Source organism: Arachis stenosperma, chromosome 1 (genome assembly GCF_014773155.1).
Source record: "Arachis stenosperma cultivar V10309 chromosome 1, arast.V10309.gnm1.PFL2, whole genome shotgun sequence".
Taxonomy (NCBI): Eukaryota; Viridiplantae; Streptophyta; class Magnoliopsida; order Fabales; family Fabaceae; genus Arachis; species Arachis stenosperma.
This window is the reverse complement of record NC_080377.1, coordinates 1,285,853-1,299,021: the sequence shown is the minus strand read 5'-3', so window position 1 is coordinate 1,299,021 and position 13,169 is coordinate 1,285,853. Positions and strand designations below refer to the sequence as shown.

At 25.4% G+C, this 13,169-nt stretch overlaps 2 protein-coding genes across 2 annotated transcripts; one reads left to right on the top strand and one right to left on the bottom strand.

Moving 5' to 3' along the window:
- Window positions 1-4,495: 4,495 nt before the first annotated feature.
- Window positions 4,496-5,080, top strand: LOC130944215 (uncharacterized). The gene has a single exon (XM_057872430.1). It carries the CDS (start codon window positions 4,600-4,602, stop codon window positions 4,981-4,983), a length of 384 nt encoding a protein of 127 aa, XP_057728413.1. The 5' UTR covers window positions 4,496-4,599; the 3' UTR covers window positions 4,984-5,080.
- Window positions 5,081-7,802: 2,722 nt separating this feature from the next.
- LOC130939739 (lipid phosphate phosphatase epsilon 1, chloroplastic-like) lies at window positions 7,803-12,085 on the bottom strand. The gene is made up of 4 exons (XM_057867828.1): window positions 11,743-12,085; window positions 11,083-11,305; window positions 10,435-10,508; window positions 7,803-8,086 (listed from the first exon to the last, which is right to left on the bottom strand). The coding sequence occupies exons 1-4, from the start codon at window positions 12,055-12,057 to the stop codon at window positions 7,877-7,879; spliced, it is 822 nt and encodes a 273-aa protein (XP_057723811.1). The 5' UTR covers window positions 12,058-12,085; the 3' UTR covers window positions 7,803-7,876.
- Window positions 12,086-13,169: the final 1,084 nt, after the last annotated feature.

The following is a 13,169-nucleotide window of genomic DNA, read 5'->3' as shown; positions in this document are numbered from 1 at the left end:
TGTTGTGGTAGAAAAGGTGTATTTTTTTTGGGTTAAAGAGATGCACTACTTAAATTCATGCTGCATTAGTGTGGCACAAAACTTTGTAAACCATTGACGTGAAGCTTGTCGAAGGCCATATAGAGACTTTTATATAACCTTATCCAATAAGAGGTCATCTGGCAACTTTTCCTTTTGTTCTGTGCGTGCTTCTAAAGACCAAAGATATGGAGAGGTGAAAGAAAAAGGAGCATCAGCTTTCTGAGAAAGAAAAAGTATTGTATAGTTAGATGGACATTGAATATCTTTAGGGTGGGAATCTCACTAGTGTTCAAAAGGCGCTCCGATAAGAGTTAAGACTGCAATTCGCATGCTCATCATCGATCAGTGTGAGGGCCCAGTGACATGTAGTTGGTTCTGTAAGAGAGATGGAGTCTGCTAATTGAAACGAAATTGTGGGAGTGAAGTTTAAAAATGACAAGAGTGCAACAGGTGGAAGGTCTCCTTTCACGTTCATACACTAGTCATGCCATTTTTAACGAGAGGAATACTAAAGGCAGTAATTTTGATGTTTTGTAATTATTAATTGGCTTTTTTAATAGTGTGAGATTATATTTAATGGTAAAAAATCATTCACTTTTGTTTTAATGATTAAGTACTGGCCAGAAAATACAAAAACTACTAATTCCTTAAACTTTTCCTTTTAACAATGCTACATTTAAACTAATAAATCTATATTTGCAGATATTTATACATAAAAAATATATAATTTATATTTATATTTAGTGATAGAATTTTAATTTGACGATAAAAATTATGATCCCAAATTTTTTATAAAAAAATTAGTAGTACTTGTGCATGAAAAAAATTTAGTTCAAATGGCATACATTTTCTCTCTCTCATTAGAGCTACTATGTTCAATACTGACTACTTGCATTTACTTATTATTAGTTCCATGACTGAAAGAAAAAGACTCCTATGATTCTATAACCAAATGAAGATAGAATCCAATTGCCTCTCAACTGAAAAATAAAAAACGCTAATAGTAATACCTAATAAGAATAACACCATAGCAAGTTAAACAATTGATAAGATGTTTTTAGAATTGAATAGTAAATTCAGTGATTATTTTCAGCGATGAAAATAATAAAAATAAGATTAAGAAATAAAATGAAGGATAATTTTTTTGTAGATAATTTGGTTAGTTATTTTTAGAAAAAAATTTCTAAAAAAATTAGTTCTAATTTAATAATTATTGAAGATTTTAAGTCGTTCAATATTAAAAAAATACTATTATAAATTATTTTATATTTTTATCTATTTATTATTATATTAATAATAAATTTAAAAAATAATTATATTTATGAATTTTATTTTAATATAAATACTATTACATCATTTTTATGCTAAATTTTTTTTCTTACGCTATATTTTTTTTCAAACTCTGCCAATATTTATATTTATCAAAACTTACATACATGAGTCAATATAATTTATATCCATATTTTTCAGAATTTACACATATAAATTAATAAAATTTATTTATTAAAAATAATTTAATATTTATACTAATTAAATAATAACTAAAATTATTAAAAACTACTGATTTCCTAAAATTTTTGTAATTTTAAATTATCTCAATACCACGAAACATGATATTTGAAATCCTCACTAGTATCAAGACATGAGTTGGACAAATATTACTAGAGAAAGTATGAGAAAATAATTATATGTATGAACAATGTGAATAATGATTTTAAATTGAAAGGTGAATTATAATTAAAATTTATATTTTTTTATTAATTATCTAATTAAAAAATTTTGAATTTTAAAAAATTAAAATTTGCAGTTAAATGGGAATGGATCTTTTTAATTTTTTTTAATAATTGAGAGAGTAAAGTATGATCTCTCACCATTAATTTTATAAATGAGACTAAAAATAAATATGAGAGAAGGAATAATGAAGGGTTAAAGATCACACTTTACACTCTTATTTTTTTAACAATTGAGAGGATTCATTCGACAATTAAACCCATTCTCACTACAAAATGATTGGATTAGGTTTAGTTATATATAATTAAAATATGTGGATGTTCAATTCATTAAGTATGCGAATAATTATTTTTATCTTTAAGTGGATGGTTATTTTTATTAGGAGTGAGTGATGCCAATGACATAGTGTGGCAAACCAAACAGTAACGATAAAGTGGAATGAACGATAAAGTGGAATGATTATTGATAAAGATGGGGTGACAGCCGATTAAAAAAAATATTGAAGTGAAATATTTTAATAAATTAGAGTTTAAAATAGTATTTTTTTTTAAATAACTAGATTTTTTTATTTAGTTAATTTGTAAAATATTTCTTATTTTTACATGTATTAAACTAAATCTGCAGTTCATTATTTACGTTATTTAGATTTTTTATCGTCTTTCTAACAGAATTGTATTTACTATCCAATATTCAAACTAGGCCATAAGTACCTTTCAGCCGGAACACTTGTTTTTGGAGAGAGAGATATTGGACGGTGAGATGAAGGACGACGGATAGAAAAAAACAACATAGACGGCGAACAAAATGAGAAACGACGCAGATAGCAGCGTGAAGAGATGAGAGTGGTGTGTTCAGGACTTCAGGTTGTGTTGCGATTGGACCCCGCACTAAATATGATTTTGTAATGTAATAATTTCATTTTTTGTTATAAAAATTTTTGTTAACAGAATCTATCCCAATAATACTGTAACGATTTTATAGATTCATTTATTAATAAAATTAATAACTTTTATAATAATTTTTTTATTATAATTCTTTTTAGTAATTCGACCGAGCTAAATTAATTTATACTAATTCTTAATAAGAATTAAATTGATCTTTTTAATAATTTTTGCTCACGTGTCTTATCAGATAATAATGTGACACACGTTAATATTTACATGACACGTACATCAACAAAAAATTAACAAAATGATCAATTTAATTCATATTAGATATCTTTCAAACACTAAATTAAGTTATTAAAATTTTAAAGGAGTAAATAAATGTATACATAATATTTTAAAGAACATTTTAATTTCTTTAATTTTCTTTTCCTTTCTTTCTTCTGCTATTTCTTTTTTAAATTCAACTTGATACCAGGTGTGACCAGGTCATTAATTATTTTAATTTGAGGTCCAAACAGACTTTGTCTAACCTTATCGGCAAGTAATCTGAATTTTTCACCGTATACGATAGAATAATTTATATGTACTATCATTTTTTTTTTCTTTTTTGACATTTGTATTTTAGTTTCGTTTCTTTCCTCTGTCATCACTTCTTTTGCTTCTTTATTTCACAATATTTTCCTCATTTTTATTTTTATTTTTAATGTGCCCTATCTTTAATTGTTTTTCCTTTCTCTTTACATATAGTTATCAATTATTTTAGAACTCTACATATTTTTTAACTCATTATTTTTTTTCCTCTGAATTATTATTATTATTATTATTATTTTAAAATGTAACTTTTTGGCGTAATAAATATAATAGATATATATATATATATATATAAACTTCCCATACAATATATGTATGCAACGAAAATTATTTTAAAGTCACATTCTCTTATGTATACCGTCAGGCGTAGTTTTCCCCTGCAATATATGTCCTTGGATGTTTAATGTAGAAATATTTTTTTTAATTAAAAAATTTAAGTTTTTTTAATATTTTTGTAATATACTTGATTTTTTTTTTCAAAAAAGTCAAGCATAAATTAAATAAGCTTAACAGGTGGCTGTTAACGAAGTCGTAAAACAAAATAAAAACCGTAACCTAACGTCTTAAGAAGTTTTGACTGGAAAAATCAATGTTGGTGTACTATAATTAAAACTAATTAAAATGTCAATTGTTTCACAAATACTATTAGTTTTAGATGGATATATATGTAGGGACGGCACAAAAGCAAGGTCAACAATTGCATATCTAATATATAATAGTGTTCAAATGACACTCTTGACGAACATTTAAAACATGTAAATGACAAAAGAATAAAAACTTAAATGAATTCCTATTAATTTTTGTTTCTCACCGGTCACCATTTATTTCTTTTGTTTTCAAGAATAATTTAGTCTATAATTAATTTTTTACATTATCAGATAAAATAATTTTTAATAGATAAAAACTCAGGTGAAATCGACTTCATGTGGAGTTGATTTCACTTGAATTTTCACTTTTCTAATAAGTTAAAATTTAGGACTTTAATTTTGATACATACATTGATTATGTAAAAAATTTTATACAATTATTTAATCATATTTATTTTTTTATGACTATTCATACGATTAATATAAAAAATAATTATTTTTATTGATATAATATATATAATTAAATACACATATAAAACTATTTTGTATTACTAATTGCACATCAAAATTAAATTCCAATATAATATATCTACCCACTATTTATATTTTAAAGAAAATTAGAAGTATAGCAATCCAAGTTTGACCCGACTGAAAGATCCTTATATAAACCTCTCCTTTATGTTTGTGCTGCCAAACACACACATCCATTTCCATTCTCTTCATTTTACACTGAAAGATATAAGAAATCCAAAAGTGCTGCTAGCTAGTAGAATTCAGCAACGATGTTGAGATCAATGACGACGAGGAGAGGCCCTGGGAGATATGAGAAATTAGGTAAAGAATCTTCTACCACTGCGCTGCTTCATGAGGAATTCAAGAGGAGCACAAGTTTGCCTGCTCATAGAACACTATCATCTTCTTCGAGAAAAATGGGTAGTTCAGCATTATTTGGGAACATAAATTTGCAAAGAAACCCGACAAAGAGGGGTAATGGTAACAACAACAATAATGGTAGCAAGAAGAGCCACCCACTGTTGAGTTTCTTGGATCTTCGTAAGAAGAGTAAAACAACGGCAAGGCCTGAATTCGCCAGGTATGTTGAGTATCTGAAGGAAGGAGGCATGTGGGATTTCAAAACCAACAAGCCTGTCATTCATTACACTTGATTCTCTGTGTAACAACAAGATTGTATTGGATTTTATTCATTTAATTCCCTTCAAGAAGATGTAGAGTAATATTAATACTTATCTGTTTGTTTGATTAGTTTTGTAGTTTGGGTGGGTTTATCCTTTTGAAAACGGAAATGTTTGGTAACAAAAAAAATAGAAGAACTTGCATTATTTAACATTCGTTAATTATGTAATAATTAATAAATATTAAATAAAGCAAGTTTTTGCTAATTTTGTATGTCTTTGAAAATTGATTTGGATGGTTCAATTGTACACATATACAAAAAGTTAATCAGCTTCTTTCAAATAATTAGTTCTTTTTTTCTTTCTCTACGCGAAAAAAAAAAATTAAAATAGTTAGCGACATCAATTATCCTGTACAAATGTGGTGTCTCGTGTATTATCAGAGTGAATTTTATGATGATTATCATTAGCTTAGTTATATGGTATTGGTACGTATTATAATTAAAATTAATAAAATGATTTTTTTAATTATTTAGTAATATTTTAAATTTGATTACGGATTTTATAATAATTTTTCTTTTTTATTTTTAAATTACAAACTTTTTGCTAGATAATTAAAAAATATAATTCTAATTTTAATTATATTTTTAAATATTATCAAAATTTTATAGTCACTGTCAGGGACGGACTTAGAGAGGGCGAGTAGTGGCCTCGGCCCCCCAAAATTTTTAGAAACTATATTTATATATGAGATATGTATTTAAAAAATAAAAAATATTATATAATTTAGTATTTTTATATGTGTTATTTTTTATTATGTGATAGATTTATGTTTTAATTGTTTAATTCACTAATATTTTTCACTTAACTAATTTAATATCATACCCTCAAGTCTTTATAACTTTCAAATGAGTTTTTATATAATAATCTCTATATTTATTTAAGAAAATCATTTGTTTATTTTATATTAACATATTTAAAATTTATATTATTATATTAATAATAACTTACGTAGTTATATTTTGGTAATCACATTGTATACTTTAGATATTCTTTTCTTATAAAAAATATTTATTTTTCTTCTAAATTTATGTTGTTGAAAGAAAAACTTTTATAAAAATATCTTATATCTTGTATTCTATAAAGGTATTGTGTCTTTCAAATAATTAATAATTTATAATTTATTTTTAAATTTTTAAAAAATTTTGAAAGAATTAATTTTAATTAATAAGATATGTGATATTTTTAACTAAACACACTATAAATTATTGGTATTTTATAATTTTATAATGCATTATTGATATTGTTATATTTTTTTATGTATTGTGAAAAAATTTTAATTATATATATATATATTGATAAATTTTTTGAAAAATTAACTAATAATTATTTTTATGAAATGAAAAAAAAAATTATATAAAATTCGGCCCCTCCATACTAAACTTTCTGAATCCGTCCCTAGTCACTATATCTATTATAATAATAATTAGCGTAAAATTCACCATTATTGTGTTTATATATGGATTTATATATCATACACCAAACAAACACCAATAATATATAAAAAGATAGTTGACAAAATTCTCTTTAAAGTAAGTATTAAAAAAAATAACTATTTATACCTATAAATTTTATGAATCTGAATAAAAGTATCCGTAAAAAAAATAATTAAAATTGTACCTATTAAAAATGGGTGTAATACAATAATTTTTTAATAAAATTCTCAAATTACTCTATTCTTTATCTTCAATGTCAACTTCATCATCATCTCTTTCTTCCCGAATTTCAAACTTTCACATTCTTTTGTTACCACCGTACCACTTTAACCACTTTTTCTATTTTTTGTTACTCCACTACCACCACCACCATCGTTACCATCTTTCCACGCCAATAATGACAAAGACGACGACAAGGCCTTCAGGCAATTCACCTATTTCCACGCAATGCTGTCACCTCCAATGGCACCCACCCTAAATCCTACGACGGCTTTAGCGTTGTTTCAAGTCTGTGCACAAATTACCTCTACCTCAGTACGGTGGTGAGTTCAAAACCACCAGATTCAAGCTCCAACAGCACCATCGAAACCTTGATGGAGCTGCCGTAGCTCACCGGGAACTGAAATCACTGCCTCTCCTTCTTCGTCATAATTTCTGGCCATGGTAGAGTGAAGAAGACAAAGACAAAAAGCATAAAGAGAATCAAGATAAAGAAGAGAAATAATTTTTTTTTCCAAGAGACTCTTCTAGTAACAGATAAGAGAGTCCTCCGATCTTTTTCCTGTAGTAATTTTTAGAACCAAAGATTCGAGTTCTCGTTTATTGAAGGCTTTTCCTTTAAAGAAACTCAGATACAGAAGCTTAACTTCAAAAATTCTATCTCATTTTTGTTCTTGCTCCTCTCTCAGTCCCAAGAGCACTAAATCCCTACTATCATCCTATCATAACTCAGTTTTTGAGTCGCAATTGCCGTCTATTTTATGTTCTTCGTCTTCTTTTTCTAAAACTATAGAAGAGTTGATAATAGATCAGAAAAGGTGATTAAGACGGTGGTAATCGAAGAATGTGAAAATTTAATATTTGGAAAAGAAAAAATAGTAATGAAGTTGAAGTTGAAGATAAATAGAATAATTTAAAATTTATTTTATTAAAAAATTAATAAAATTTTAAAGTTTAAATTACTAATATAGTACTATTTTTTCTTGGTTTTATTATATCTACAAATAAGAGAAAAAAAAATAATAGTTACTTTAAATTTAATGAAATTAAATAAAAAAACAAATGTTTTATTAAAAATTTAAAAAATTAAATAATTAATGACTATAAATACAATAAAAATTAACTCTTATTATGAAATAATTATCGTTCATCGTTGTTGACGGTAGATACAACAAAAAAAATAATTAAAAAAAATATGCTTCTTTAAGCCACTATTGGCGAATAACATGGAAAAGAAAATTGAGACAAATTCCAGTAGACAGCAAAGCAATGGTGATCCTGACCCACAAAGAGGATCTAAATGCTTCTAAGACGAAAGAATTCCATAGCCAATACCACGAGATAGATAAAATGGATCCGAGTATTGCTCCAACAATCACCTGCTTCATTGTATGAAGCTTTTGCGACACCCGTAGATATGACTGCTTACATAGCATACAAAATAGCCGTAAGCAATTTATTTACGCTTAAATCAGCATACTGTAAACTTCAAATAGTAGTGATAATGTTTTTTTAAAGGTTTAATTACTTTGTTGCTCCTTATAGTTTCGTAAAATTTTTAATTAGGTCTCTATACTTTTTTTTTAATTGAGTCTTTGCACCAAATTTTTTTTATTGTGTCCCTACACTTTTTTTTCCTTTTATTTAGGTACGTATACCAATTCTTTTTTTAGTTGGGTCCCTATAAAATTAAGCCAATTACTACTAATTAAGAATGACTTATTTGAAAAAAATTTAGTGTAGGGACTCAATTAAAAAGAAAAAACAGTATAGGGATCTAATTGAAAATTTCACGAAACTATAAGAATATATCAACAGAGTAATTAAACCTTTTTTAAACTCAGGTGTAATTAATTTTATGTGAAATTGATAGTTAAAAATCGTTAAATGATTTGACAGATTTTACTAAATTGTCATTTAACGATTCTTAATTATTAAGTTCACATAAAGTTAACTGCATCTAAATTTTTACTTTTAATGATATATATTGAGAGATATCAGAGATAAAATTAATTATATTTAATGATGACAAAAATTGGTTGGATTATGAATTAATCCAAATTAAATTGTTAGTTTAGTTCGATGTGAGTGTTACTTTTAGTATTGGGCATATCCAAAATCAACAAGTGAACATCCCAAAATAAAGTCGAGCTAGAATAATCTCACAAGGCCAAAGCATAAGACATAGTGCTGAAATTAGAAAGAAAGAAAGCTGCAAATTTGGGGGCCAAACTTCAAAATAAGGAAAAATGACAACATTAATTTGTACTAATGATTGGATAATAATGAAGGATAAAGGACAGCATCATGATATGCAATAAGCACAGCCTACAAATATTTAGATTTGGAGGTGCAGAAATCATCATTTATATTGTTTGCATTTTTTTAAAAAAATTGAAGACAAGAAAAGAGAGCATTCCTTATATAATTTTTTTTGGTTATGTTTATTAGATAAAATACAAAAAATATCTAGAATAATATAATAGATTTTTAGACTAAAAATCAAAAGAGATGAAAAGGACAGAGTGTACTTGATTCAACTCCATCCTCAAAGTATAGAAAAATCATCAATATATATCTAATGCAATGAGTTGATTCATTTTGCTCTACTACTATTAGATGGAATGAGATATATAAAGCAATTTGTTTTTCAACTATATCTATCTGTAAAATAAAATAATTTAAAACATAGTATTTTATCTATTTTATCATATCTGTGTTAAAATAAAAAATATATAAAGAAAACAAAAATATATCTTGATAATAATAAAAAACGATGTGTCAAATAAAAAGATAAAATTCAAGTAATATTACTTGTATTTTCTTTTTAAAATGGCATCATTCTTTAGGATAAATTTAATTAAAGAAAAGAAATAAAAAATATCTAAATATTATATATGAGACAAATAGTTTAATCAAGTGCAAATAAGATAGGATATATATCTCATAAAATTGAGGGACTATCATGTTGAGTTAGCCAAACTATTTGAATAAATATCTAACAAATATTATCAATTTTTTTTGTCAATATTTAGTCAGTAATAATTTATATTTATATTTATATTTATTAAAATTTTATACATATTAATTAATATATTTTGTATTCATATTTTTTAGAATTTATATATTTAAATTAATAAAATTTACTTATTAAAAATAATTTAATATTTGTGCCGGCTAAATAATAATAAAAAATACTAAAAATTACTAACTTTTAAAAATTTCTCTTTGAATAATTAAAATAAGTATAAGAAATTAAGTTTTGATTGATTAATATTAATTAAATTTTTTATTATAACATTATTTTATTAATCCTATTTTTTTGGAGAATTTAGATTTAGGAATTTACAATTTATAACTAAAACTTAATATTTTATTATTTAAGATTTAGAATTTATTAAAATTTAAGTTTTGTTTTAATGTATTGACAGTGTAAAACATTTTACACAGTCATCTAATTGTATCTATTTTTTTAGATGAATATTTATGCCATTAATGTAAAAAAGAGTTATTTTTGTTGATATAGCATTATGGAATTGAATGCACATATAAAACTATTTTAAATTTATAGTATGTCAAAATTAAATTTTTAGAATTTAAGATAAAAAGATCAGTTAAAAAAATTAGTTGATATTAATTGAAAAATGAAAACTGAATAATTATGAATTTATCTAACACGATGTATCTAATGACAAAGAAGTGAAATTATATTTTCCTTGCAAATGAAGCAATCTGAAGATGTACCAATTAATTAACAGGAAATACATACAAAATAAGAACCAAACCCCAAGGCCATCCCACTGCAGGTAATGGTGTATGCATTTACCCCTAGGCATCCGAAACCTGCAGCAACATGGAAAATTGATCAGCACTCAAGGGCTTGTTTGGTAAACTTAAAAAAAAAAATCTTTTTTAAAAATTTTAAAAAAATAAAAATAATTTTATGTTTAAATATTTCATAAAAATTTTTTATTTATAAAATAAATTTTTTTAAAATGGTAAGTTAAAAAATATTTTTTTTATTAAAAATTTGTCAAACATGTAAAAAAAAAAGTTAAATTATACAGTTGGTCCCTGCACTTTCAGTGAAATTGCAAATTGATTCCTACACTTTAAAAGTTTGTAATTAGGTTCCTAAAGAGAATTAAAATTTGCAATTTAGTTCCCGTCGTTCAAAAAGTATTTGATTTAACAGAATATTTTCATCATATTTTCTATTTTAATAGAATATTTTCAGTATATTTTGAGAACATTCTGTTAAATCAACACTTTTTAATTAGTGGGGACTAAATTACAAATTTTAATTCTCTTTAGGGACCAGTTATACACTTTTTAAGTGTAGGAACTAATTTATAATTTTACTGAAAATATAGAAACTAACGATTAAATTTAACAAAAAAAAAAGGAGAGAAATTACTTGACAAAATTACGAAGAGGACGGTAAAGGAGATGGATTGTGCATGTGAAGAGGGCATGCCAGGGTCAGATTTGAGTGTTGAAGGTCGTTTCTGGTTCAATATTTTCTTAAGCGAAATAGAAAACATTGCATTTGAAATAGATCCTCCTGCAAACCATATGGCTTCTCCGTCGTGTCTCCACAGAATGAAAGCCACAAATAAGGTCGTTACTATCCACTTGCTCTGTAAATCAACACACACCATCCATCAACATTATTTTATTATTTCGCAACAACAATAATGTCGTTGATCTTTCGGAGAATATAATAATTTGTGAGGAAGTATAGGGAGCCAATGGATTATCTATACAATATGTACAATGGAGGTATATGGATGTTTGATTCAATAGAATATTAGATGTTTATTATTCTTAATACTTGGATGGTTATTCTGGATAGCATAGGTGTATTGTGTTTAAGAAATTAGTAGTATTTTATCTTGAATGTTCATTTGTTAACTCATATTAGGCCAAATAAATAATCTATTATACACATTATACAAATACTCTATTGCCTCCCTAGTGGATTCATGATCATTAGTTACATCTCTCTATAGCAATGTTACAGCAGTATGGTTATGGATTGTAATTTGGGAAGTTAAGAGATTACTGAGTTACTAACCAGCTGATTGAGAGTTGACTCCACATCATGAAACCAATCATGAATGAAGGCTTCTTGTTCAAGCACTTGAACTTGAACTTGGTCATTATTATGATTATTTCCTTCTCTGAATCCACGCTCTCTTATTGTCTGAATTGCTTCAGAATTTTTGTTTCTTCGCAAACAAGGAATGAAGCCTCCACCAGGCAAGACAGATCTTGAGGCAGAGGAACCAGCACGAAACGACATAGTTTTGAAGTATCTCAGTTTTGCCAATTTCATCCCCAGAAATTCAGAAGATGGGCTGAAGCAAATGGAGGTTGTTGCTATTGTCATTGTAATGTTATATATACTACTATATCTATATACCAAAAGTTGTTATCAAATTTTGATAGTTTAGAAGTTTTTAACTAAGTCTTTCACTATATTATACCATTTTATCTTTTTCTTTATTTTAGAAGATAAATTTTTATTCCTTTTTTCTCAAGATGGTTTAGTATAGGGATTTCATCACAATTTTTAAACTATTAAAACTTTTTGTAGATATTTAACTAGAAATACTTGAGTAAAATAATTTTGTATTATATAAAAACATAATTATATATTTTTAAAATGCAAGAATCTAATTAAATATTGAGTACATTTATAAGAGCTCTAAAATTGTTAAACAAACCAAGGTTATTAAAGTACAGAACATGCTATTTGTAGCATAAGACAAAGTAACCTCTTCCACATTTCTACGTCTTTGCATCCAAAAGTCCAAAACTAGTGGATAGGGAATATTTCCTTTTGAAACTGATAGAGATCCTTCTGCAGGTGGTTGGCTAACAAGTATCCAAACAAGGTTATTAATTGAATATATACTTTTGATATAACAAGTTTATTGTATATTTCATTACTCCATATTTATATAATAAACATTAACCAATAATCGGTCCAGACTAATTCAGTTCAAGATAAAAATTATTTAATGGTGAATCGAATAAAATAAAAAAATATTAAATAATCGATTAATCAATCAAATCGATATGAATTTTAATGATTAATTAATTTAAAATAATAAATTATAAAAAATGTCAATTTTTAAAAAAAATATATATTTTTATACCTAAATATATTGTTGTTATATCTGGTTCAATTTCAATGAAATTTCGATTAAATTTTTAAATTATTAAATTTTTAATTCTACTGTTGGCCGGAATCGTGTAAGGTACTTAGGTTTAATTATTTTCATTAAAAAATATCAAAAACATAGCTGGTCATTAAGGGTTTGTTTGAGTGCGTTTTTAAAAAATATTTTTTTAGTTATTTTTTTAAAAGATCTTATAAAAAAATAAAAGAAATTTTATGTTTGAGTATCTCATGTAAAAAAAATTTTTATTTATCAATTATATTTAAGTATAACAATATAAAAATATTTTTTTATTTATTTAATATATGAAAAATAT

What these genes read in the sequence shown, in the direction of transcription:
- LOC130944215 (XM_057872430.1), top strand. Translation starts at nt 4,600, where the DNA reads ATGTTGAGATCAATGACGACGAGGAGAGGCCCTGGGAGATATGAGAAA.
- LOC130939739 (XM_057867828.1), bottom strand. Translation starts at nt 12,057, where the DNA reads ATGACAATAGCAACAACCTCCATTTGCTTCAGCCCATCTTCTGAATTT. An exon ending in AGTCAACTCTCAATCAGCTG is followed by an intron (nt 11,306 to 11,742) that starts GTTAGTAACTCA and finishes GTTGATTTACAG; the next exon opens with AGCAAGTGGATAGTAACGAC. An exon ending in CCTCTTCGTAATTTTGTCAA is followed by an intron (nt 10,509 to 11,082) that starts GTAATTTCTCTC and finishes ATGTTGCTGCAG; the next exon opens with GTTTCGGATGCCTAGGGGTA.